The following is a 26179-nucleotide window of genomic DNA, read 5'->3' on the forward strand; positions in this document are numbered from 1 at the left end:
CTCTCAAAGTTTTTTCTAATATTTTTCTATTGGCTAATTTATGTCTCTCTTATACCTTTAGCGTGAGATACCTGCGCATAATTTCAAAAAATTGCACTAATAAACACTTTCTTTTGTTTGAAAATACCATCGAAAATTGCGCAGGAAATTTAAAAACTACACTCAATAGACTTTAAAATTTTCCAAGTAATTTAAAAACCAAACTTACCTAGAAGAAAATTCATTTAAATTAGCGTTATTTAATGTTCTCCGAAAAATAACGCATTTTCCAAGAATTGAGAATCCATTTCTGCTATTGGTCGGTTGGAGTTTCTCTCTCTCTCCTCTCCCTACTCCTTTACTTTTAAGGGGTGGTAACATCTTCTTGTTGAATCTTCCGAGTCGAAGAAGCCGGCCGGCATAAACGAATACGAGAATTCAATTAGTGAAGTTATATAGGCGACGTTTTTAATTTTTGAGAAAAAAAAATAGATTGACAAAAGTGTTTTATGCGGCGATTGTTTTTTAAATTAAATTTTTAAAGTTACTACTTTTACACTATAGTGAAAAGAAAAGAAAATGATGAAGTATACGATTCACACTATTATTCTTCCGCATACAAATGTGCCGCCGACATTTGTGCAACAAAAATTACCGTGGCCTCATCAGCATGCCTTACAACAGGCAATTATGAATGTGAGGCCAAATGAGAATGAACCTGCGAAATTTTTTCCTCTGCACTTGTCCCTCGAGGATGAAATTAACCGATTGTTAATTTCTGATTCACGCGCGACTGCTAATTGGGGAACAGCATGCAAACGTAAGTACAAAAATTCTCTTTTTTTAATCTCATCGCCTGGCGTCCACGTTTTTTTCTTTCTTGTGCGGTAATTGGTGGATCAATTTTTCTTTATTTTCTCTATTTAGAACTAAAACGCTTTTATTTGATTGTCTCTTGCTTGATTTTGATGTTTCCGTTAACGCTATTTGATTTGAAAATTATTTTCTCCGCGTTGTCAGACTAACTTTTTAACCTAAACTTATTTATTTATCTATTTTTCTCTATTTTCTCTATAAATAAAACGTATTTGATTGATTGTTTATTTCTTGCTTGATTTTTAACTTTCCGTTAAATTTGATTTGGAAATTATTTTCTCCGCGTTGGCAGACTAACTTTTTAACCTAAATTTTTCTTTTGACGCGAAGTTGAAAAAAGTCGATCGTACATTGTTTTTTTCATTGTTTAGTTATTACCAATGTTACCAATATACAAAGTGTAATCTATTTCTTGAATTATCAGATAAATTATTTGTGATTTTGTATCTAAAAAAGTTTGCCGTAAATAAATTTTCCGTTAATTTGAGTGGTAATTGTGGAGACGTTTACAATTTTAATTCGCATTGATCGATAAACAAAGAATTTAATTAATATTCTAGAAAATTGGAATTAAAATTAGTCCGAAGGAAAATTTATAATAAACGAATTTTTTTTTCAATTTTTCTATTTTTGTATATTTTTTTTAATTGAGAAAATTTCAATTTTTCAATTTAGATTATAATTTCAATTTGTATAGTTTTTCAGATTATTTTTACCATCTTTCAGATCAAACGACATTGTCTTTGTAATAATAATAATAAAAACAATACTCAATAGCTATGAGATTTCGAAATTGTGCATTATTTACAAAATAAGTCACAGAAACATTATCAAATTACCATATGATGATCTTGTATCAATACTCAAATCTACATATATATTTCTAAACAAATTTTATTTCTTTAGATCAAATTTTCAAAGTGTAAATATTTTTTTCAACGAACTCGTGCCGTTTATAATATTTGTATCAAAGTTTTACAAATTTCACCGTTACTCAGATTTGAAAAATATCGAATTCTCCTTTTTTACGATTTGAAGACGAATAGACAAAAGAATTGGAGGAAATAACATTTATATTATTTTAATCAATTATTTTCAATATCTAAACAATTTTAATAAGATTTTACAAAAATTTAATAAAATTCGTCTCCAAGAATTCAATTATTTTCACAAATAATAAAATTAAATTTTAAAACTTTTTTTTTTAAATAATTCAATTCCTGTGAAAGTTTCATTATTCGTAAAAATAAATAACATTTTTTTCGAAAATTGAATTTTAAATTTAAAATTAAAGACAATTTTTCGAACAAAAAGAATTATTTCAAAGTAAAAATTTATGTTTATTTTTTAGAAAGAACAAAAGAACGAAAAACAACATTTTTTTTACAGAAGAGAAATATTTTTGAAGAAAAATAGAAATTTGAACGAAAAAAAAACACTTTTTTTTTACAGAAGAGAAATCATTTTAGATTGAAAAGCAATGGTTATAATTTTTACAGCCGACGTAATGGATGAATTTAGATCAAATGGAAAGGATTATGAATTCCTATCCGAAAATGAAGAGGACAATCCAAAGCCCTTGCCAAGGAAGCGAAAAAATAAGAAACCACTTCCAACGGAATGTGTGTTTTGCAAGAATAATGGCGAGCAACCGATTTATTACAAAAGTCATATCCTTAAAGACGGGGATGGAAGAGTAGTTTGTCCAATTTTGAGGTAATTGAAAGTATTTCCATTTTTTTTAATCGATTTTGAATTTTATTTTCCAATTTTTTATGTCGCCAAAGTTCCAAACATTCGAACGAAATTATTTTGTTCTTCAAATTAAAATTTTATTGCAATTGTTTCAAAAAAAATTATAAAGATTCTATATATTTATTTTAATTTTACTTTTACTTTTTATAACAAATAGGAATTTTTCCTTAAAATAAATAAATAAGAATTTGAAAGATGTAACAAAAAATTTTGATTTAAATGTTTAAAATTTGTCATTTTATTTAGTTACATTAAAAAATCAGCAAAATAATGAAATTAATTTTCCAATAAAATTTGAAGAAGTATTTGAATTTACACCAAATAAATAAGAATTTGAAAAAAGTAACAAAAAATATTAATTTAAACGTTTTAAATTTGTCTCTTTGTTTCGCACATTTTGTAATAAATAATTAAATAAAGTTTGGAAAAATATTTGAATTTTAAATAAATAAATAAGAATTTTGAAGAAATATTTGAATTTTAAATAAATAAATAAGAATTTGGAAGAAATAATAAAAAAGTTTAAGATAAACGTTTAAAATTTGTCATTTTTTTCATACATTTTTTTTAGTTACATTAAAAAATCAGCAAAATAATGAAATTATATAATTTTCTAATAAAATTTAAAGAAGTATTTGAATTTAAACTAAATAAATAAGAATTTGAAAAAAGTGTAATAAAAAAATTATTATGAAATTATTTGTTTACTTCTTAGAAACAATTTAAAAAATTTTAATTAAATTCTTTTATACACATTAATTATTTTCGAAAGAATTAGAAGAAATTTTTTCGCAAGAATCGAATTATTTTCACAAATACTGAAATTATTTTCAAAAAATTGGAAGAAAATTTTTCGCAAGAATCGAATTATTTTCACAAATACTGAAATTCTTCCCTGAAAATAAATTATTTTCAATATTTTACAATTTTAATAAAAAAAATACTGAAATTCTTCCCTGAAAATCAATTATTTTTATTAATTACATTTTTTAAAAATTCCACAAAAGAATTCAATTATTTTTCCAGAAATTAAATTATTTAGAAAATTTTTTACAAAATTCTTGAAAGAATTCATTTATTTTTATAAATAATAAAAGAAGTGTTATTGCTAAAATATTAAAATTAAAGAAGTATTTAAATTTAAACTAAATAAATAAGAATTTGGAAAAAGTAAAAAAAATATTAATTTGAACGTTTTAAATTTGTCATTTTGTTTCATATATATTGAAACGAAGAATTAAATAAAATTTGAAGAAATATTTGAATTTGAAATTAATAAGAATTTGAAAGAAATACAAAAATTTCATTTAAACTTTTAAAATTTGTAATTTTATTTCATATTTTTCTTAGTTACGTTAAAAAGTCAGCAAAATAATAAAATAAAGTTTCGTTTTACCAAAAACGAATTTTTATTCTTTTTTTTTTATTTAAAAACATATTTTTCTGTCTAAATACTTAAATTTTCAGTTTTTAAAAATCAAATATGTCAATATTTTCCCCTTTCAATCGCTTAAATATTTCTTCCATTCTTCCGTTTTATTTTCTTTTGACTTTATATTCATTTTTCCCTCAAATCAGAAAAAAATTCTTTTTGAAAAATCACCCCCCACAATAAAAAGAAATTTCTCAGAGAAAAATGTGAAAAAAATTCATTATCTACATTTTTCTAAAGCCTCAAAAATCAAAGCAAAAAAAAAAGGTCCGGGAAAAAAGAAAATTCACACTTAAAAATAAACATGTGTCGAAAATAAAGAAAGCAAATAGTCGTTGACCTGAAAAATAAAAACCCCTTTTTTTCGCAGAAAGTACCAATGTCCCATTTGTAATGCGAAGGGGGATGACTCACACACACTGAAATATTGTCCCAAGAATCCAAAACCATCGGGAGTGCCAATTGTTTCTGCATTGAAATCACTGCGGAATAGCAGCGGAAAGAAAGGACGGGCGAAATAAAAATCATCAATTCCACACTACAATCTATTTCTCTCAAGTATTATTAATTATACGTTAATTATTAACAGAGATTATGTTTAAGTTAATGCATTTATAATCTTAATTTTTATTTTTTAAAAAATTATTTATAAACAAGCGAAATATTTTTCAACTTTCAAAATCAAATTTAGAAGTTCAAAAATAATCGCATGTAGTCGACTAGTAAATAATTTTTTTTTCGTTTTTAATGAAAAAAAAATTAGATTAACTAAATGCATTTAATTAATATAAGTTGAAAGTTATTTATCAAAAGAATTTATCAAGTTATATTCTCGAAAAATTGAGACAAATGTTGCACGGCTTGATATATCATGTGTTACGAATTTTTTTGATATTATTTTGATATATAGGCAAATTATATAAATTTTGTCAAATTTTGAATACCAAGTATTCAATTATATATAAAAGGAAAACAAGGTCCGAAAAAAAATAATATTAGTTTTGAATGTGAAATTATTAAAATCGAAATATTTGAAATTTTGATTTCTGACGATTTAAAAACAAATATTCATGACAATATCCAAGTTTTATTCAAATTTAACAACTTAATTTAAAAAAAGCACTGAAATTTTGTCCGTTTTCCGATAAATTGAAAATTTAACAACAATCTAAAAATTAATTTAACGACAATCAAAATTAATTTAACAATAATTCAATCGAAATTTACGTTTTAAAAAATTACATTTTATAAAAATGATAATTTTTCCAATTTTGAAAACTTTTGCTGGTTCAAAGTAATAATTTTAAAAACTTAATTTTCTTTGTCATTAACAAAGAATTGAATTTAAAATTTACAAATGTAAAATAGTAAATTTTTGTGAAATTTAAACATTTAAAATTTTGAAAATAAACTTTTCTTTGTGATTACAAGGAATTAAAAATTTATCTACAAGATAGTAAATTTTCATTGAAAATTAAAACATTGAGATAATTAAGTGCTTTTTTTTGACTTTTTTTTTAATACGCATGAATTTTTTTTTTCTTTTTTTTTTGTTGTGAACGATTTTTTTCTTTACTTTAATAATTAATGTGTGAAAGAAGATATAATAATTAAATAAATAGATCATGTACTGATTTCATTAAGAAATTAATCACAAAATAGTTTCGAATTATGTATTTAATTGTGTGAGAATCACAAAAGAAAATAATAATTAAGATTATAAGAACAAGGAAGAAAGTGAAGATTTAAAAAACGAATATTCATTACAAACGAAAAAGTCGAGGAAAAAGTTTTACAATAATAATGTCGCGCACTTCTCTTGTGAGTTTCATATTTCTTCCTTATATATTTATCTTCATTTTATTTTATTTCTCGGTTTCGAGACTTATACTAGATAATGATTTATGATCCTTTCCAAAAACGATCTTCTTGTACATTGGAGGTCATCCAAACAAAGAGTATTGTAGGTAGGACAGTTTGTTTACATTTTAGACCCTAAATAGTTTTGATTTCTTTCCACGTATTAGAAGCGCATTTATGCCTTTTTGACTTATTTAAAAAAGTTTTGACATTTTTTTTTCTTTTTTTTTATTATTTCTCGAAAATGTGTAAAAGTTAATTTTTGTTTCAAATTGTATAGAACAAAAAGAAAAGACACATAACACAAAAAAAAAGATCATGTCCGTGCAACTGTGAAAAATAAATAAATACACAACTTAATTATTATCGTGTGGGAGAAAAGAGAGAAAAATTTGTGGAAAGAAAAATATTTTTCTCTTCTTTTATTAATTATTATCGGCGATAAAAGTAAATTAAAAATAATTTTTTTTATTTTTGCAAATTTTTTCTTCTTCTTTTTCTTGAGACGATACGATTTATTGGGGTTGTGTATTTTTAAAGTTATTGATAAGATGATAATTAATGTATAATAAAAGTTTTACATTGAAAATTTACGAAATAATGAAAAAACAGAAATCGAATATAATTAATTATAACATTTTTCTATTTCAATTTGCAGTTTAATGCTAAACAAAAACAGAATTGTATAAAAAAAATTTAATCTTCACGTTTTTTGTACCAATATAATTAGTATATATAATTATAGAGGTATGATTTTATAATCACCTTTTACTTTGATTTTACAATTTCTTTGTACGTCGATATTAACTTTTTGATTATAATAATTATATAACTCAATGTATTTTGTCTTTCGTCTGTTTAAACAAAACTGAATATTTAACAATAAAATATTGTACATTAAATTAAAAACAAGTTTTTTGTTCATTTTCATCATCATTTATTTTGGTCGACATTTTTTACGTTTCAAATTGTAAGAATTTTAAATTTAAAAAAAAAGGAAATATCAACTTTTTCTTTATTAGGAATTTTTATTTTACTGTTTTTTCATTATGTATTTTTTTTTAATTTTTAAGATACGTTTCAGGTCTCGGATATTTATATTTTTTCGACATTTTTCCACTATTTTTAAAAATTGAATTTTTTCGCACTTATTTTCAAAAAATTTTACTTTTTCGATTTTTCTATTAAAGACTACAAAAAAATACCGATTTTCTAGTATAAAATGCTATTTAAATATTTATAGTGTGAAAAATAACTGTCAAATCATTCAAAAATTATTTTTGATTACTTTTTTCAGATAATTAAATTTTTGAAAACTAAAATTAGAAACTTTTTAAATATAATTTTGAAGTTTTGTCAAATTTTATTGAAAATAATTGACATTTTTTAAGAGTTTCATTCAAAATTTTTGAAAATCAAGTTTTGAAGAATTAATAATTAACTAATTTTAATTAATTGAAATTTTGTCAAATTTTATTGAAAATAATTGACCTTTTTAAAGAGTTTCATTCAGAATTTTTTAAAAACCAGGTTTTGAAGAATTTTAATTACATATTTTCAAAAATTTTAATTTAATTTAATTCGATTAAAAAAAATTTTTTTAATAAATAATCTTCAAATAATGAAAATTATGAATATGAAAATTAGATTAAAAAATTATATAAAAATTAGATTTAAAGAAATTATATTAAAAGATCTTTGAAAAAAGTAATTCTTTAAATTGTTTTATTATATGTAATTTTTGAGAATTCAATTATTTTATTCACTTAATGATTGGAAAAATTTAAATATCTACAAAAAATAATTACATTGCAATTTTTCAAACCGTATCCAAATTTTTTTTTTTTATTATTAAATTTTATAAGAAAATAATCATCTTGAAAGTTTTTAATTAATATTCTTCAAGAAATTAATTAGTTTCTTCAGTTTTCTAAAAATTTCTGTCAGAAATTAAATTATTTTTGGAAAAATTCAATTACAATATTTTTAAAACTAGAATTCTTGGGGTTTTTTATCATCATTTTTCAAGACTCACATATCTTCAAAAAAAAAAATAAAATTTTCGAAAATACGTTTTTTAAACTTATCATTAAAATTTTATTGAAATTTTTTACATTTGCAATTAAAATTCTTCAAAAATTTAATTTTAATATTTTCAAAAAATTATTTATTTAAAATATTTTTAAAAAACTAATTTTTTAGGAAATTTTTTATTATAATTTTTTAAAAATCAATTATTTTTAACAATTACAATTTATTATATAAGAAAATGAATTTTTTTTAAATTGAAAAATATAATTAAAAATATTAAATATGCTTGATTTTTAGAAAATTATGAAAAAATTAATTAAATTCTCGAAGCACTTTCAGAAAAGTTAAAAAAAAACTGATTTAGAAAAAAAATTTAGTTGAAAATTGTAAAAAATAATTAAGTTTTGGAATTTAACCATTTATTTTTAGAAATCCAAAAAAGTCTTCAAAAAAGAATTATTGAAAATGATTAAATTTTGCAAGGTTTTAGAATTGTAATTTTTAGAAATAAGTAATAAAAGTCCTAAAGAGTTATTTAAAAATATTTATAATTAATTGAATAAATAAATATTATTGATATTTTGAATAAATTAATATTCAGTTAATAAATTTTATAAATTAATGAAAACTCAGGAAAATGAAAAATTAAATGTTTTTGACAACACTGAATAAAAGAAATAACATTTTTCGACAATTTTTATCTCTTTCATCGTCTTTTTTTGCACCTTAAAGTCGATCCGAGGCCTGCACGATTATACGAAATTCATTCTATGGAAAAGAGGACAACTATAAAAATAAAAGTAAACAATATAGATTTTCTGTGTGAATAAAATTATTATTACCTTCGCGAGAAGTAGTTCATGTAAATAGATTCGCAATAATGTGTTTATATACTCTTTCCCAAAGATAATATCCATTAATGCGAATAATGTCGCGTGTGACAAAATGAGAGGAAAAAAAAACAAAAGTGTCTATCAGTTTTCACAAAGTTCCATTACAGGAAAGTTGTAGAAAATATTAATTTCCGTATTTATTAATATTAACTACATTTTTTTCAGCAATGTTCCATTATTATAAATATTAACTAAATTATGTTTTCTATAGAAATTTGATTTTTTATTCACAATTGAATTTGTGTATTTCAAAAAGTAATTGTAATTTTTTTTACATATTTTCGATAGGTTTTTTTACTCTTTTAAATAAAAATTTTTTTGTACAAAAAAAACTGCTTTTTATTTTACTTTTATTAATTTTCTTAAATCTTTTATTAACTTTTTATTAATTATTAATTTTTTTTACTTATGTTGGTTTTTTTTCTCTTTAAAATAAACATTTTTATTGTCTAAAGATTTGCTTTTTATTTTACATTGTATATTAATAATGGGTTTCACTGTTTATTTCGTTAATTTAATTTTTTGTTCATAATTTTTTTCCTTTTTGTGCACAAAAAAAAAAAAAAAAAATTGTGAATTGATAAGAAAAATAATTGTCAGGAATGTGCCAGGTACGAATATTGTTACCAGTGTAATTATCTCAGCTAGGTTTCAGATCAACGAGACGTGTCGACGTTCGACAAATATATCTGATTTTATTTATATTATTCTTCATAAATTCAAGGGATTACCAAACATCCGAGGTATATAAAAGGCGGCAGCATCATCAAAAATTGCATCACTGTGAAACAATGATGAGTACTCGAACGTTGGGATTTATTTTAATGCAAATAATCATTGACATTACGTTTAGTTTTGCTCTAGAGAATGGAAATATTTCGGAAACAAATTTAACGTCATTCGATCCAAATCTTTATCCACCGGTTGAGGGCGACTTGAGATTTGGAGGTTCTTCGGGTCTATTTTTTCTACATTTGCTGAAACATAAACTTTATAAGTTACAACAATTGGATAGGATTCAAACAACTACCACCGGTCCACCGGGTTGTATTTGTGTTCCCTACTATCAGTGCGATATTAATAATAATATTATTCTGACGGGAATGTTGGGACCTCTTGATGTTCGGTACGTATTTGTGAAATACAATTATTTTCAATATCTGATATTTTAAATAAAATTTCTCTAAGGAATTGAATTATTTAAAGAGAATTTTGCATAAAATTTTTCGTAAAAATTCAATTATTTTCATAAAGAATATAATTTTTACAGGAATTGAATTATTTAAAATAAATCAATTATTTGAAAACAATCAAGAAAATTTTTCGAAAGAAATCTATTATTTAAAATATTTTACATAATAAAATTCAATTCGTTAAAATTGAAGGAATTCAATTATTTTCACAAAATTTTTGTAAAATTTGTTCATAAGAATATAATTATTTTGAGTACAATATTTTATAATTCAATTCCTCGTGAAAAAATTGATTTTTAAAAATAATAAAATTCATAAGCAAAAAAATCTAGTATTTTTAATAAAATTTTACTTAAATTATTCGAAAGAATTTATAGTGAAGGAGAAAGACGAAAGAATTTAATCATATTCAAAAATTTTTATACAATTTTTTGCAAGAATTCAATTATTTTTACAAATAATAGAATGTTTCGAAGGAATTGAATTATTTTTACAAATAATAGAATTTTTCCAAGGAATTCAATTATTATCAATACAATTGTAATTAAATTCCTCAAAACAATTTAATTATTTTCAAAATTTGTAATAAAAATTCTTTCAAAAGAATTCAATTATTATTTTCAGAAATTTTAATAAAATTCTTCGAAAGATTTAAATTATTTTCTTAAATAATAAATTTTTTTTACAGGAATTCAATTATTTTTAGATTTAAAGTTAATAAATTGTTTCAAAAGAATTCAAATATTTTTAAAAATAATAAAATTCCTCGAAAAAATTAAAGTATTTTCTTAAATAATAAATTTTTATACAGGAAATCAATTATTTTTTTAATAATAAAATTTTTTGCAAGAATTTAATTATTTTAAAACAAAATTTTAGTGAAATTTCTCAAAATAATTCAATTATTTCCATAAAAAATAAAATTTTATGCAGGAATTCAATTATTTTTGTAAATAATTATAATAATAATTATTTTAAAAGGAAATTTTAATAAAATTTTTCTAAAGAATTCAATTATTTTAAAAGAAAATTTTAATAGAATTTTTTGAAAGAATTCAATTATTTCCATTAAGAATAAAATTTTATGCTATGGAATTCAATTAATTTTGATATAATTTTAATTATATTTCTCGAAAGAATTCAATTACTTTCAGAAATATTTTCAATCAAATTTCTCAAAATAATTCAATTATTTCCACAAAAATAATATTTTATGCAGGAATTCAATTATTTTGGATGTAGTTTTAATAAAATTTTTCAAAATAATTCAATTATTTCAATAATAAATAAAATTATTTGCCGAAATTCAATTATTTTAAAAGGAGATTTTAATAAAATTTCTCAGAGAAATTTAATTACTTTCGTTATAATTTTAATAAATTTTTCTAAAATAATTCAATTATTTCCATAAAGAATAAAATTCTTTACAATAGAATTCAATTATTTTCATAAATAAAAACATTTTTTGCTGTATTTCAATTATTTCCATAAATAATAAAATTCTTTGTTAGAATTCAATTATTTTCATAAATAATAAAAATCTTTGCAGTATTTCAATTTTTTTAAATGCAATTTATAATGAGTTCCTTCAAAATTGCAATTATTCTTGTAACAATTTTATTTCCAATTAATTGGAAATTTTGTCGAATTTAATTAAAATAAATTTTATATAATTTTATTTTAATGAATTTTATTTATTACATACTTTTAAAAATTATTTTTAAATATAATCATATTTTTGAAGACTTGCTAATATTTTTAAATTTTTTACAGAAATTTTCTTTAAACAGAATTGCTACAGGTGAGGGAAGTCAGGGAAATTAGGGAATTTCATTAAAAGTACTGTAAAAAATTAAATTTTTAGACTTAATAAGAAAATTCTGAATTTTATTGTCTTTTTTTGTTTCTCGTCAATTATGATCAAAAATTTGTTCAAATTCTCGTCAAAATTGATTTCTAAATGAATTTTAAATAATTGAATATTAAAATCATTATAACGTGAATTTTTAGAAATAATTGAATTTTGAAAAGGTTTCAAATTAAAATCTTTAAAAATATGAATAATTATTTGAATAATAATTGAATTAAAAATTGAAAACACGAAGAAACTAATTACTCCGAGTCGAAGACTCGGAGTAATTAGTTTCTTTATGTTTTATTTTAATATTCTTATAAATTAATGAGTTTCAAGAGGTTTAAATTAAAAATTAAAATTTCAATTGTTGTGGAAAAATAATAATGAATAAACATTTATTTTAAATAAAACAGGTCTGGAAATCAGGGAGAAATAAAAGTTTAATTTTGTAGCAACCCTGTTAAAATTAATTATCGAGTGCAAAGACTGTATTAATTAGCTTTGTATTGGTTAATTAATTAAATTGGTATAGTTTAATTAATTAACTTGGTATTGGTTAATTAATTGGTACTAATTTTGACTAAATTTCAGATCTCGTCAGTGCACCGGTAACTTTGAAGTCTGTTGTTACTTGAGAGTTGTGCCGACTACTCCCAGGCCAACGATGCCTCCTCCGATGACCACTCGACCAACAATGCCTCCTCCGATGACCACTCGACCAACAATGCCAACTCCGATGACCACTCGACCAACTCCGATGACTACTCGACCAACTCCGATGACTACTCGACCTACAATGCCCCCTCCGATAACCATTCGACCAACAATTCCTCCAATAACCCTAACAATGCGCCCAACCGTTCCACCAACATATTTCCCCCCCAACTACTGCCTCTGCGTTTACACATTTCAATGCGTGAACGGCTACATTGTCGGAAATCCAATCACCAACTATCCCGGATCAAATCCCTTCAATCCCAGACAAAATCAAGTCTGCATTTTGCCCAATCAAATCTGCTGTCGAGTATTTCCTTTCCCGAATATTCCCGCCGGTACCACACGTTCTCCAATCCTAACTATTCGTTTACCTTCAATTGATCCTCGACTTCCGGCTTTAACACCAACTCTACCCACTTGGCCCCAAGTTGCTCCAAATCAAGTTTTACCTCAAATTGTCCAAAATCCACTTTCGCCTCTAGTTGCTCAAAATCCATTTGTCCAAAATCAATTTTCTGCTCAAGTTTTCCAAAGTCAAAGTTCCCCTCAACTTCTTCAAAGTCAAATCGCTCCTCAAGTTCTCCAAAGTCAAATCGCCCCTCAAATTCAAGGATATCCGAATTTCATGGCTGGACAAACGTGCATTTGCATACCGACCGTTCAGTGTAATGTTCTCGGATATATTTCATTCAGCGGCTCGGGGAGTTACAATCCCCTTGTTGGTATGGGCACACTGCTTCCGCTCGGAAGTTTCTGCGCGAATCTTCAGGAGACGTGTTGCAGAGTTATTTTCACGCAATCGCCGCCACAATTGTTGTCAGCTGATACGGAGATTAATAATCAGGATGTTCATTATTCGGGAACGCAGGACGAATGTAAATGTATGAAGATGACAATTTGTTCCGGAGATAATGTCGTCTATCCAGAAGGATACGAGGGAATTGACGCTGGTTTTGCGTTGTGTAAAAATGAAGGCGACGTTTGCTGTCGAGTCAATGGTTTTCAAAATATTCAGAGGACCACTACTGTCACTGCTGTTGCTCATTCTGAATTGGGGAGCAGTATATTTTTTGATAATCAATGTGGATTTTCGAGTAATATTTTCGTTACAGGTAATTTTTTTACATTTCTTTTTGAATTATTTACTTATCTCAATTTATCTTGAAATATTTATTTATCTCAACTTATCTCAATTTATCTTGAAATTCTTTAAATAATGACCAGCAACAACAAACACTATTCTACAACTTTTTCACTACTAATTTATTATTCTAGTCAACAAGAAAAATACATCTTTTAATATTTATCTCAACGTTCGAAGTCGAGAGGAAACTAATTTTCTAATTAAAGTAAATTAATCTAAACTTAAACTAATTTTTTAGTTAAAAGTAAATTAATAACAATTTGAGATTTATTTAAAAAATTATCTAAGTTTTAAATACTGTTATTTTAAATTTTGAAAAATTAGATTTCTGGAAAATTTTTATTCAATTTTAATAAAATTTTTTGGAAGAGTTTTATTATTTTTACAAATACAAGTATTTTTTGAAGGAAATCAATCAATTTCAATACAATGTAATTAAATACCTAGAAACAATTCAATTATTTTGAATATAATTTTAATTATATTTCTCGAAAAAATTCAATTACTTTCAGAAATTTCAATCAAATTTCACAAAATAATTCAATTATTTCCATAAAAAATAAAATTATTTGCCGAAATTCAATTATTTTAAAAAGAAATTTCAATAAAATTTCTCGAAAGAATTCAATTATTTTAAAAGGAAATTTTAATAGAATTTCTCGAAAGAATTCAATTATTTACATACATAAAGAGTAAAATTTTATGCTTGAACTCAATTATTTTAGATATAATTTTAATTATATTTCTCGAAAAAATTCAATTAATTTAAGAAATTTCAATCAAATTTCACAAGATAATTCAATTATTTCCATAAAAAATTAAATTATTTGCCGAAATTCAATTATTTTAAAAGGTAATTTTAATAAAATATCTCGACAGAATTCAATTATTTTAAAAGGAAATTTTAATAGAATTTCTCGAAAGAATTCAATTATTTACATAAAGAGTAAAATTTTATGCAGAAATTCAATTATTTTGGATGTAATTTTAATAAAATTTTTCAAAATAATTCAATTATTTCCATAAAAAATAGAATTATTTGCCGAAATTCAATTATTTTAAAAGGAAATTTTAATAGATGTACTCGAAAGAATTCAATTATTTCCATAAAGAGTAAAATTTTATGTTTGAATTCAATTATTTTGGATATAATTTTAATTATATTAGAATTTCTCGAAAGAATTCAATTACTTTCAGAAATTTCAATCAAATTTCTCAAAATAATTCAATTATTTCCATAAAGAATAAAATTTTATGCAGAAATTCAATTATTTTGGATAAATTTTAATTATATTTCTCGAAAGAATTTAATTATTTTCATAAATAACGAAAATTTTTGCAAGAATTTAATTATTTTGAATAGAATTTTAATAAAAGTTCTTTGAAATATTCAATTATTTCCATAGAAAAATTTTTTATTTGATATTTTTAAATTTTAAAAATTTTATTTTTAAAAATGTTGAATTAATGATTTATAAAATTAATTGAAATTTTGAGAATTTGAATTGAAAATAATAAAATTCGTTGAAGAATTTCATTGGACAGTTTTTAAAAAAGCAAATTTTCAAAGAATTTTAACTTAATAATTAATAACTTAATTTTCGAAAGAGTTACAATTATTACAAGTTTTATCAATTAGGTAATTTTAAAACTATTTAAATTAAAAATTTTGTTTTAAAATTGAATTTTCAAAAAATTTTATTTAAAACTCAAAAGAATTAGTTTTTAATGTATTTCAGTTCCATTTTTTAAAAATAATTCATTTTTTCAAGAATTTTATTGTAATTTCGAAAATAATTGAAAGGAGTTCACAAGAAATAATTTTATTTTTTGAGTAAAAACCTTCAAAGTTTTAAATTAAAATCGGTCTGGAAATTAGGAAAAAACAAATTTAAATGTTTGTGTCAACCCTCATTAAAAAGATTAATAATTACTAACAATTTTATTTATTTAAAAATACAGTTTCGAATTTTATAGAACGCCAAAAAAATTTGTCTCACTCTCTAAATCAGAATCAGCGAAAACTCACTGATTCTCAGCGGATAGTCGCTAATTCAAATAGCTATAAGTATGCCACTGAGAATCAGCGAATAGTCGCTGGTCCAATCAGCGGTTACGTATTATGGAATATGGCAGCTGTATTAATTTTCTTTTCAATCAATTTATAACCAACAATTATAAAATTTTGCAATAATATGTGTCTAAAATGTTTACGGGTATATGATTTATAATTTTTTATTATACTTAAAACACTAATATTCTTGTGAATTTAGAGTTAGATTTTCATTATAAATTTATTTTTCCAATTCAAGGAAAACCACTTTAAAATTTATTAAACTCACCACCGAAACCACAGAAAATATGCTCACTTTAATGTTTACTTTAAAATCACTACTTACTAATCACTAATTTCATCCAATTTAAATTAATTTGTCACTAATGTAAAAAAAACATTCCGCGTAATGTGACACATTGGAATGGAAATGACGCTACGAGTATTTTACACTTCTGCGCACACGCAGAGTTTACTGAATGCTTCAGTGACATCCACTGATCTTCAGTAAATTCCACTATTTTTCAGTGAAAACTTCGTTCACTGGTTAAAACAGCGCTTTTTTCGCTGATTCAGATTTAGAGAGCAGCAAAATTCTAATAAAATATCAACTAATTTAATTCAGTAAAATTAAAATATTTTTTTCGACCTTTTTTACAATCTAAAATTAACTAGAATAAATTCTTTTTTGCACCTTAAATTCGTTCCGAGCCTACAACAAAGAATTTTGATTTAAAAGCAAAAAAATAATTCTGTGTGAAAATAATGTTCTATTAAAAAAAAAATGTTTCCGCTTTATTAATAAAACTAATTGCTAATTTTTTTCTAGAGCAAACTGCTTCATCAAATCCAGAGAGAACGTATTTTGCAGAATTCCCATGGATGGTGGCTATTTTACTTCGATATTTCGGACAAAGTGATTCCTTTCTTTGTGGAGGTTCAATGATTAACTCGAAAATTGTTCTCACCGCTGGACACTGCATGCAAAAGTAAGAATTTTCTCTCAAAAATCTACGTCCTAATTAAATTTTTTCCCTTATTTTCCTAAATGTTCTCATCCTAATTTCTGTATTAGAAAAAAATTACGTTAAGTTTCATAGGTAATTTGAAATAGGTTTAGCTTAATTCAAAATAAGGATGTCTTATTTAAATAATTAATATTAATTGAGAAAAAAAATAAGTAATTCGAAAATTTTAGTTCTAAAAGAATTTTTTTATACATTAATTTCTAAAAAAAACTAATGAAAAAGAAACTAAGCATTAAAAAAGAAAACTAAAATTAAAAATTCTTGGAAGAGAAATCATGGTTTTTAATTTATGAAAGCATTTTTTAGAGGAAAAGCTAATTAATAATTTTTCTTTTACTGAACTCTTTGGTTGAATTTCAGTCGCAGTATTAGCAATTTAGTGGCTCGCTTCGGAGAATGGGACACAAAGACGATTGATGAGCCATTGCCTTTTCAAGAGGTTGAAATAGAGACTGTGATTATACATCCACATTTTTTCAACGCAGCATTATATCATGATGTGGCAATACTGATTTTGAAAAACCCTGTTACGTACTCGATAAACGTGATGCCAATTTGTTTACCTTTTCAAGGGCAAGAATTCCCCCCCGGTACAAGATGTTACGCTACCGGATGGGGTCGCAGTGCATTTGGTAAGAAATTAATCAAAATTATTCTAAAAAAAACTTAACGAAAACAAAAGCTTTTTTTTTTTTTATTTCAACATTTTTTTACTTTCAAGGTTTCGGGATTTACTAATATCTTTTCTGTATATAAAAATAATAATTTCCTTCTCGAAAACTTTCTAATTTGAATTTTTTATAATCTTTATAATACAAAGTTATATAATTTTTATAATCTATATGATACAAAGTTATAGAAAGTACAATATTGTAAAAAAGGAAAATTACAATAAGATATAATACAAGACATTATAAAACAATATACAATCTAAACTTTAGAAAAATTATTACAAGTTTTGAACGTTCAAATGAACGAAATTGTTTTTTTATTCAAATACCTATTTTCGAAAATGAAAATTTTTTAAAATAAATAAATTTTTCATAATAAAGTGAACAAATAAATAAATTAAATGTTTACTTCGTTATGAATTTATTTTTTCTCTTTTTCACAAAATATATATAAAATTCAAATTTGAACGAAGCATCAAAAGAATCATTCCTAAACTTCATTAGCGATATTAAAAATTAAAAATTTTAAATATATTAATATAATTTGATGTTTTTTTGGATTTAACTTTAAGTATTGAATAGAATTTTTCGTTGGTCATAGTAATAAAAATTGAATATTTAAAGGCACTGAAGGAGAGTATCAGACGGTTTTAAGAAAAATCGATTTGCCACTAATTGATAACGAGGAATGTCAAAATCGTTTGAGAGAAACGAGACTTGGGGCATATTTTCAACTTCACGGAAGTTTTATTTGCGCTGGAGGAGAAGACAGTCACGATACTTGCAGAGGAGACGGAGGAGGTCCTTTGGTTTGTCCAATGAGTACCGGACAATACGTACAGGTAAAAATTTAAAATTAATTTTCCAAAAAGAAAATGCAATTTTCATTGCATTGAAATTTTTTAGAATATTAATTCTAAAAAATTCAAATAAATAATTCAAAAAATACAAATTTTAATATTGAAACAGAGTTGCCACAGGTCAGGGAATTCTGAGAAAAATCAGGAAAGTAGAATCGATTAGGGAAATCAGGGAAAATTCAGGGATTTTTATTAAAAGTGGTGAAAAAAATTAAATTTTTAGAATTCATAAGAAAATTCTGAATTTTTGTATCTTTTTTGTTTGACTCATAAACTATGAAATTTCGACGAAACAAAATTAAATTTTTGTGGCAACTCTGTGAAAGAAAGCATTTTTTAAAAGAGTTTCCAAAGTTTCGAATTCGTTTAAAAAATTCAATAATAAATAAATTCTCAGGTCGGAATTGTATCCTGGGGCATAGGATGTGGAACATTAAATCCTGCAGTTTATACCAGTGTCGCTAAACACAAATTATGGATCGATGAGCAGATTGCTAATTACGGAGTATAATTTTTTTTAAATAATGAATTTATTTTATTTAAGTGAGTTGAATCTAGTCCGATACTATTTTTATATTTCTAATTTATTTAAAGACATTTTAATTTTTACAAATACAATTTTCGTATTTGTTTTGTATTATTCTTTTTCGCTTTATTTTATTTTTTATATTATGATTATGTAAAGGAGAGAAACATAAACTTAAGAACAATTTCTTATTAATAAATGAAACTAAAAAAAAATTTTAGTGGTCTCTAAATATTTTTTATCTTAATATTTAACGTTTAAGATTTAACATTTTATTTTATTGTAGGTACTTTTAAAAAATGCATTTTTTTATTATAGTTTAGAAAAGAAAGATTTTATTTTATTAAAGTTTAGAAAGAAACACTTTATTCTATTTATAGTTTTAAAAAAGCATTTTATTTTATTATAGTTTTGAAAAAACTACTGAAAAAATGTTTAATAGTTTTCTCATGTAAATATATAATGAAAACATTTAATGATTCGATTTTCCACGAAATCGCAAACTTGAAGAAGAAGAATATCGAGGTATTTATAGTAAATCAATTGTATGCTATTAATTTTGAAGGGTAAAGGAAATGCAAATTAAATTACTTACGATTAAACGTGTTTTATTTTTTCGAATATATGCAAAAATTCCAGTCGAGACTACCTTGACCTGCTTCATAAGTTCAGAATTTTTCCTTTTATTTATAAATTACCTAATTTGCAAATTTGGGTTTAATTAAAAAAAAAACGAAAACTTTAATCGAAATTTTAATTTGCATTCATTTATTCTGTATAATTCTTTTTCTTTTTTGTACATTTTTTTTATCGTATAAATTGAAAAAAATGTACTTATTTCTACTTATTTTAATTTTTCTTTCTAGATTTCTTCGATTGAAAGTTATGATTTTTGGTGAGTCAAAAAAAAAGCGGCAGTTCCGGAAATATCGGAGATTTCAAAATCAGATGTCAAGGAAAAATGAATTCTCTTTGAGGAAACATTTTGCAGAGAGACACAAGTCTCTCCAACCACGTGTAAAAATCGTCTTCAAGGAAGGGAAAGGATTCTATACAACTGTGTGAAAAAGTAGGGATGCCAATGATTTCAGATTGAATACTAAAAGAACTCAGTCCTCATCCAGGTCTCGGTAAAGACGCTTTTAAGTCTTTTCCAAGTCAATCGATAGTTGGTGAGTAATCAGATATTGAAGATTATTTTAACAGTTTATCACTAAAAGCAATTTAATTCAAATTCGAAATAGAAATTAAGTTCTAAATCAAAATTTTAATAAATTATCTCATTTTTTCTAATTTATTTTAAAAAAATCTATTTTTAAACTTTATTTTGATGCGAAACAAAGTAAATTTAATCATTGAGAGTAAGAAGTTTGTACGAAGACTATTTGTGATCTTGATAATTACGTACCGGTTTTTCGACCGGTTTTCACACTTAAGGTCGGTGTTATATACAATTTACGATATTATGTCGTATTTTTCTAGTATAGATCTTAAACTTTTTTTATCACAATATTAATTAAAAAACAATTATAATGAACAATTATAAATTTATGAATTTTTCGATTTTAAATCAAACTTTCAGCGAAATTACAAAAAATTGAAAAATATTTTTACTGAGGAAATAATTAAGTTCAGTGCCATTTTTACTTTCTTTGTTCAATTTTTAAAATTATGATTATCATCTTCAAAAATATATATTATTAAAAATTAATAAAAATTGTTCCAAAAATAAAAATATTACTTTTTTACGAACGTCGTATTAACAATGCGGAAAAGTGTCTTTTTTTGTGTATTTGTGTTATATTTCTGGATTTGATTACTGTTTTTAATGATATTTTCAACGTTGTGAATTTTAAATTAGAATCATTTTCTGCTGAGTAATTTCCTTTTCCAATTAATTCAACTCTTTGTTTTTCTTTGTATTCAAAACTTTTAATTTTTCTCAAACACATACCAACAAGGTGATAGAAAATTAAATTTTTATTACTCATTTAAATTGCGTACGTGTAAATTTATTTAAATTAAAGACTATATTTTTGTTTGTAAATTAAAATCTTGAACAGTCGATTTTATCATTCAAAATTAAAACTAATAGGTTCGAATTTTAATTGAAGTTTAGAAGCATTATTATTTAATTAGTTTATTCAACTTTAATTTAAATTGGAATTTTCTTAATTTATGGAAATCCCGATTAGAAATTTCTAAGCAAAATTTTATTTCTATTTGGAAATAATTATGTCTTTAAACTGAATAGTTTTGAAATTTATACCTTTGAGATTTTTTTTTTTTTGCAGGTCGAGGTTACCTGCGCTGTTTCATTGAATTCGGGGATTTCCCTCTCAATTACCTGACGCTCACGATCCGTCAGGCTTTTTTCATTTATCTGTTACTGAGTTCAATTTATATAATATTCAAATTTCCATTATTAATTTTTTTAGATCTTTTTATTTTGATTTATTTTTTATTCTAGTTTAAAGTTTTTTATTTATTTTTATTCTATCTTTTTATTTTTATTTATTTTTTGTTCTATTTTTAAGTTTTTTATTTATTTTTATTCTATCTTTTTATTTTTATTTATTTTTTATTTATTTTTATTCTATCTTTTTATTTTTATTTATTTTTTATTCTATTTTTAAGTTTTTTATTTATTTTTATTCTATCTTTTGTTGTTTAGACATTTTTTATTCTATCTTTTGTTTTCTTAGACATTTTTTTTATTCTGTATTTTTTATTTATCTGCTGCTGAGTTAATTTTAAAAAATATTCAAATTTCGATTTTTAATTTCTTTAGAACTCTTTATTGTTGTTTATTTCTTTATTCTATTTTTTAAGTTTTTTATTTATTTACTTTTTATTCTATCTTTATTTTTTAGACATTTCTTTATTTGTTATTTACTTTTTTACTTATTTTTTATTTCTCCCTCATTTCTTTTTATTTAAATTTAACTTTTTTTTATTTATTTCTTTTTATTGATTTATTTCTTTTTTTATTTAGTTGAACCTTAAATTAGAATTCCTGTAACAATAATTTTAATTTCTAAAATCAACACTGAAGCAAATATTCCTCTTTTTTGCCCTTTTATATAAATTTTAATTACAAAACATTCAAAGAAATATTTAATTTTCCGACCAGAAAAAAATGTTTATTTGTATTCTTGAAAAACACTAGCTTTTTTTTAATTAGTAATCAGACATCGTACTTTCACTGACCACATGAGAATATAAATATAAAGATTACGAAATTTTTTCTAGACATGCTCTTGACCTTCAAATTTTTAATTCCCTCCGTCTCTCGTTTGAAATTAAAAATATTTCTCTACAATTTACGTTTAAATTTTTATTTTTCAAGTTTGTGAGGTTTTTTTAAACAACTTTTTTTTTTATTTAATTTTCTCTTCGATTTTTCCTTAGTAAATTATAAACTGTTAATCAGAAATTCAAATTACATATTATAACGCATTCAGTTGAATCACTTAATGTTAATTGTGAAAATTGTATTAATAATACATTAATTTAAAAAATTCTCTCTTGAAAAATTAGAAGAAGAAAAAAATTTATAAACAGTTTAATAAATTGTAGGAAAAAAATCTTGTAAACTGAATTATTCTTTGTATACAATAATTTATCGTTGATTTCATCTTTGTTTACAATTTTCTATTTTTTGCAGTCGCAGTTTTTCAATATGTGGTTCTTTCGTGCCACGTTAATTTCCTTCTTCGTTGGAGTTTGTTTAGCAGCTCCTCAACAAAGTTCTGGTAATTTTATTGCATTACATAATTCGTAATTTGTTTTTTCTTTTTTTTTGAAAGTATAAAATTATTGAATATGAATTAAATTATTAAATATAAATTTAATTAACCTGACTTATTTAAAAATTGATAGTAATTTGTATTTTTTTTGCAGGTGGAAATTTGGACACATTAGTTGACAATGTGTTCAATCAGGGAAAAGCTTCTCAACCAGTAGAGAGTAAAGCCGGCGATAATACGAATTTAGACGAATTAATTGACAGTGTTTTTAATCCTAAACAAAGTACAGGAAACACTTCACCGACCACAATTCTTGGCACGGATAATCAAAAAAATAACAAACCAGATGACTGCGAATGCGTTCCGTATTATCAATGTCAAAACAACACAATCATAGACAATGGAATTGGAATCATTGACATTAGGTTTGTTTCTTTATTTTTTTAAAAAAATAAAAACATAGTTTAATTTAGAAAATTTTGTTTTATTCAGAACAAACTTTTCCATTTAAAAACAAAATTTTCTAATTCAAAAAAAGTATATTTTTTAATTCAGCAAAAGTACTCTTTTTAATTCGGAAGCAGAAATTTTTTTAATTCAGCAAAAAGTTAACTTTTATTTATTTTCTTTTTTTGCTTTTAGAATTCAAGGTGTTTGTGACGCATATTTGGATATTTGTTGCAAAATTCCCGATGTTATAAAGGATCCAAAAGATAAAATTACCCCGCCGCCGACAGTTCGTAAGGGATGTGGTCAACGTAATCCAGAAGGTGTTGGATTTCGGATAACCGGCTATAAAGATAACGAGGCTCAATTTGGCGAATTTCCATGGATGGTGGCTATTTTGAGGGAAGAAGATTTCAGCAATACTGGTCAGAAAGTCAACTTTTATCAATGTGGAGGCGCACTTATTCATCGACAAGCTGTTCTTACTGCCGCTCACTGTGTCAATGGGTACATTAAATTAATTTGAAACTTGCTATTCAAAATTTAATGTCAATTTGATAATTTTATGTCGACAATTATAATTTAACTTTAATTTCAAAATTTAATTGCAAAAATGAATTTACATAATTTTAATATTGAAATTTAGTTTCAAAAATGAATTTAATTTTATTATTAAAACTTAATTTTGATTTGGAAATTTAATTTCAACAATTAATTTAATTTTAATTTCAAAATTTAATTGCAAGAATGAATTTAGTTTTAACGAGAAAGTTTAATTTTCTTTTGCTTTTTTCTTCCCTTTAGAAAGGAGGCAAGTTCCTTCAAAGTTCGAGCCGGTGAATGGGACACACAAACGAAAAATGAGATTTATCCCCATCAAGATCGTGAAGTCCAGGCTGTCGTTGTCCACGAGGGTTTCCACTCTGGAGCATTGTACAATGATTTTGCTCTCTTGATTCTAAAAACGCCAGTTGATCAGGCGGAAAATGTGGACGTGGTTTGTCTTCCCGAGGAAGGTGACGAATTCGATGGAGCACGATGTTTCGCCAGCGGTTGGGGCAAAGATGTTTTCGGTACGATAATTATTTTTTTACCACATAATAAATAAATAATAATTTCTTAATTTAATAAAAAGATACAAATTTACACAAAAAAGACACAAATTTAGACAGAAAAAGAAACAAAATTACACAGAAAAAGAAAACAAATTTACACAAGAAAAGAAACAAATTTACACAGAAAAAGAAACAAACTTATTCAAAAAGAGAAATAAATTTATTTGAAAAATAACGTCAGTTCTAATAAATTGTAATTACTTTTCAGGTAAAGAAGGAAAATATCAAGTTATTTTGAAGAAAGTCGAATTGCCAATAGTGCCTCATAATACCTGTCAAAATTCGTTGAGAAACACGAGACTTGGGAAATATTTTAATCTTCATCAAACTTTCATCTGCGCTGGCGGAGAGGGAAAAGATACTTGCAAGGTATTAAATAATTCGAATGACAATCATTCAGGAATTATAAATGATTCTTTATCCTAAAGTTTTGAACGTTCAATTGAACGAATTATTTTCCACTTAAATATTTCCGTAAATTATTATATTAAAGTGAATATAAATTAAATATTTATTTATTTATCAGTTGAAGATTAATTTTTTAATATTCAAAAAACTGTATTTTCATAATAAAATTGAATTGAACGAAGTGACAAAAAAATTTCCGTAAAGTTTAAATTTTCAAAAATTCACAGATAAAGGAATTGAAAAAAATTATAAAGTTTTCAGAATTCATTTTTGTTTATAAAAAAAAATATAGATTTTAAATTTATTTAGGTATTTTTCTTTTCAGTAAATTTTTAGAATTGAAAAATTTAGAAAAAAACAAAATTTAAATTAAATACAAGTCCTAAAAATTATAGAATAATTTTAATTCAAGAATAAAATTTCTTTTAAAATTGTAATTATAATTTTGATGTAATTAATTTTTAGGGTGACGGAGGCAGTCCTTTGGTGTGTCCTTTGCTTAGAGATCCAAGTCGTTACGTACAAGCTGGAATCGTCGCCTGGGGAATTGGTTGCGCCGAAAATAATGTTCCCGGAGTTTATGCAAAAATTGCATCTGCACGTCATTGGATTAATGAACAAATTGTTTACTATAATTTAGATCAATCCGCCTATCAATTTCAGCGTTAAAAAAATTTTACATTGAAATTTCAGTTCATTTTTTTAATTATTAATTTCCAAAATTAGTAATTAAAAATAATAAAATTTATAATAAAAAATTATAATTGTAAATTATAATTAAAAATGAATATTTAAAAATATTAATTAAAAATAATAATTAAAAATAAATAATTTCAATAATTTGAAAATGAAAGAAATTTTGAAAAGAGAAAAATGAAAATAAAAAAAGTCAATAAATAAAAAGATAAAAAAACATGAACTGAAAAAGTACGAAAATTGTTTGTATAAATTTTTAAGACTGTAAGATTTGGAATTTAATGAACTGAAAGATTACTCTTATAGTTATAATATAAAATTATTGTATCATTTTCATCTTTGATCATATTTATCTTTTATTATCAACATTTTGATATTGTCATAAAAAAAAATTCGAAAAGAGCTCAAAAGCTTTTATTATCTATAAATTATTCAATAAGCAAAAAAAAACTTAATGTCTTTGTGTATTTTTGTAATTCGTAAAATTTGTATATTATTATTGTGTAGAAAAAAACTTGAAATATAAGTTTTAAAATTAAAAAATTTCCCGTTTTTTATTTCTCTATGTGAATAAAAAAAATAGTTATTTAATTTTTTGAATTGAATTTAATATTTAATTAAAATTTTACTTTAATTAATGTAAAATTATTTTAATTTAATGTACAATTTTTATTCATTAATTTATTTTACTTATTTTTTTGACTATTTTTCTAATTATTATTTTATTTATTTTTACTTATTTATTTGGGCATTGCCCAAATTATTATTCTTTAATAAATAAATAAATTTCATTTATTTTTAAATTAAGTTTTTTCATTATTACCTACTATTTTTGATATTAATTAAAGTTAATTAAAAATTATTTAGTTAAGTAAAATTATTATATATTTT

General features: G+C 23.4%; 3 protein-coding genes across 7 annotated transcripts; all 3 read left to right on the forward strand.

Moving 5' to 3' along the window:
- Nucleotides 1-356: 356 nt before the first annotated feature.
- Nucleotides 357-5015, forward strand: LOC122497745. The gene is made up of 3 exons (XM_043605012.1): nt 357-799; nt 2355-2571; nt 4413-5015. The coding sequence occupies exons 1-3, from the start codon at nt 559-561 to the stop codon at nt 4561-4563; spliced, it is 609 nt and encodes a 202-aa protein (XP_043460947.1). The 5' UTR covers nt 357-558; the 3' UTR covers nt 4564-5015.
- A 4491-nt stretch (nt 5016-9506) lies between these two features.
- LOC122497746 (transmembrane protease serine 2-like) lies at nt 9507-18934 on the forward strand. Its single transcript, XM_043605013.1, has 6 exons — nt 9507-9952; nt 12466-13703; nt 16618-16777; nt 17177-17448; nt 18112-18329; nt 18745-18934. Exons 1-6 carry the CDS (start codon nt 9618-9620, stop codon nt 18856-18858), a joined length of 2337 nt encoding a protein of 778 aa, XP_043460948.1. The 5' UTR covers nt 9507-9617; the 3' UTR covers nt 18859-18934.
- Nucleotides 18935-19893: 959 nt separating this feature from the next.
- On the forward strand, nt 19894-25330 carry LOC122497747 (phenoloxidase-activating factor 2). 5 transcript variants are annotated; one of them, XM_043605016.1, is made up of 8 exons: nt 19962-20045; nt 21168-21236; nt 22541-22628; nt 22777-23047; nt 23265-23576; nt 23874-24142; nt 24393-24553; nt 25058-25328. In XM_043605016.1, exons 3-8 carry the CDS (start codon nt 22556-22558, stop codon nt 25259-25261), a joined length of 1290 nt encoding a protein of 429 aa, XP_043460951.1. In that variant the 5' UTR covers nt 19962-20045; nt 21168-21236; nt 22541-22555; the 3' UTR covers nt 25262-25328. The 5 variants fall into 5 exon arrangements, with proteins under 5 accessions (XP_043460950.1, XP_043460951.1, XP_043460952.1 ...); XM_043605017.1 differs by having other exon boundaries at nt 19991-20045; nt 21168-21258; nt 25058-25329; XM_043605018.1 differs by having other exon boundaries at nt 19994-20045; nt 21168-21173; nt 25058-25329.
- Nucleotides 25331-26179: the final 849 nt, after the last annotated feature.

Source organism: Leptopilina heterotoma, unplaced genomic scaffold, assembly GCF_015476425.1.
Source record: "Leptopilina heterotoma isolate Lh14 unplaced genomic scaffold, ASM1547642v1 Lhet_136, whole genome shotgun sequence".
In the NCBI taxonomy this organism is placed as follows: Eukaryota; Metazoa; Arthropoda; class Insecta; order Hymenoptera; family Figitidae; genus Leptopilina; species Leptopilina heterotoma.

Bases quoted from the DNA above. Each gene is read 5' to 3' on its own strand.
- LOC122497746 (XM_043605013.1), top strand. From the start codon at position 9,618: ATGATGAGTACTCGAACGTTGGGATTTATTTTAATGCAAATAATCATT. The intron at 13,704-16,617 runs GTAATTTTTTTA...ATTTTTTTCTAG, and splicing joins GAGTAATATTTTCGTTACAG to AGCAAACTGCTTCATCAAAT. The intron at 18,330-18,744 runs GTAAAAATTTAA...ATAAATTCTCAG, and splicing joins GTACCGGACAATACGTACAG to GTCGGAATTGTATCCTGGGG.
- LOC122497747 (XM_043605015.1), top strand. From the start codon at position 22,556: ATGTGGTTCTTTCGTGCCACGTTAATTTCCTTCTTCGTTGGAGTTTGT. The intron at 23,048-23,264 runs GTTTGTTTCTTT...TTTTGCTTTTAG, and splicing joins ATTGGAATCATTGACATTAG to AATTCAAGGTGTTTGTGACG. The intron at 23,577-23,873 runs GTACATTAAATT...TCTTCCCTTTAG, and splicing joins GCCGCTCACTGTGTCAATGG to AAAGGAGGCAAGTTCCTTCA.
- LOC122497745 (XM_043605012.1), top strand. From the start codon at position 559: ATGATGAAGTATACGATTCACACTATTATTCTTCCGCATACAAATGTG. The intron at 800-2,354 runs GTAAGTACAAAA...TAATTTTTACAG, and splicing joins TTGGGGAACAGCATGCAAAC to CCGACGTAATGGATGAATTT. The intron at 2,572-4,412 runs GTAATTGAAAGT...TTTTTTTCGCAG, and splicing joins GTAGTTTGTCCAATTTTGAG to AAAGTACCAATGTCCCATTT.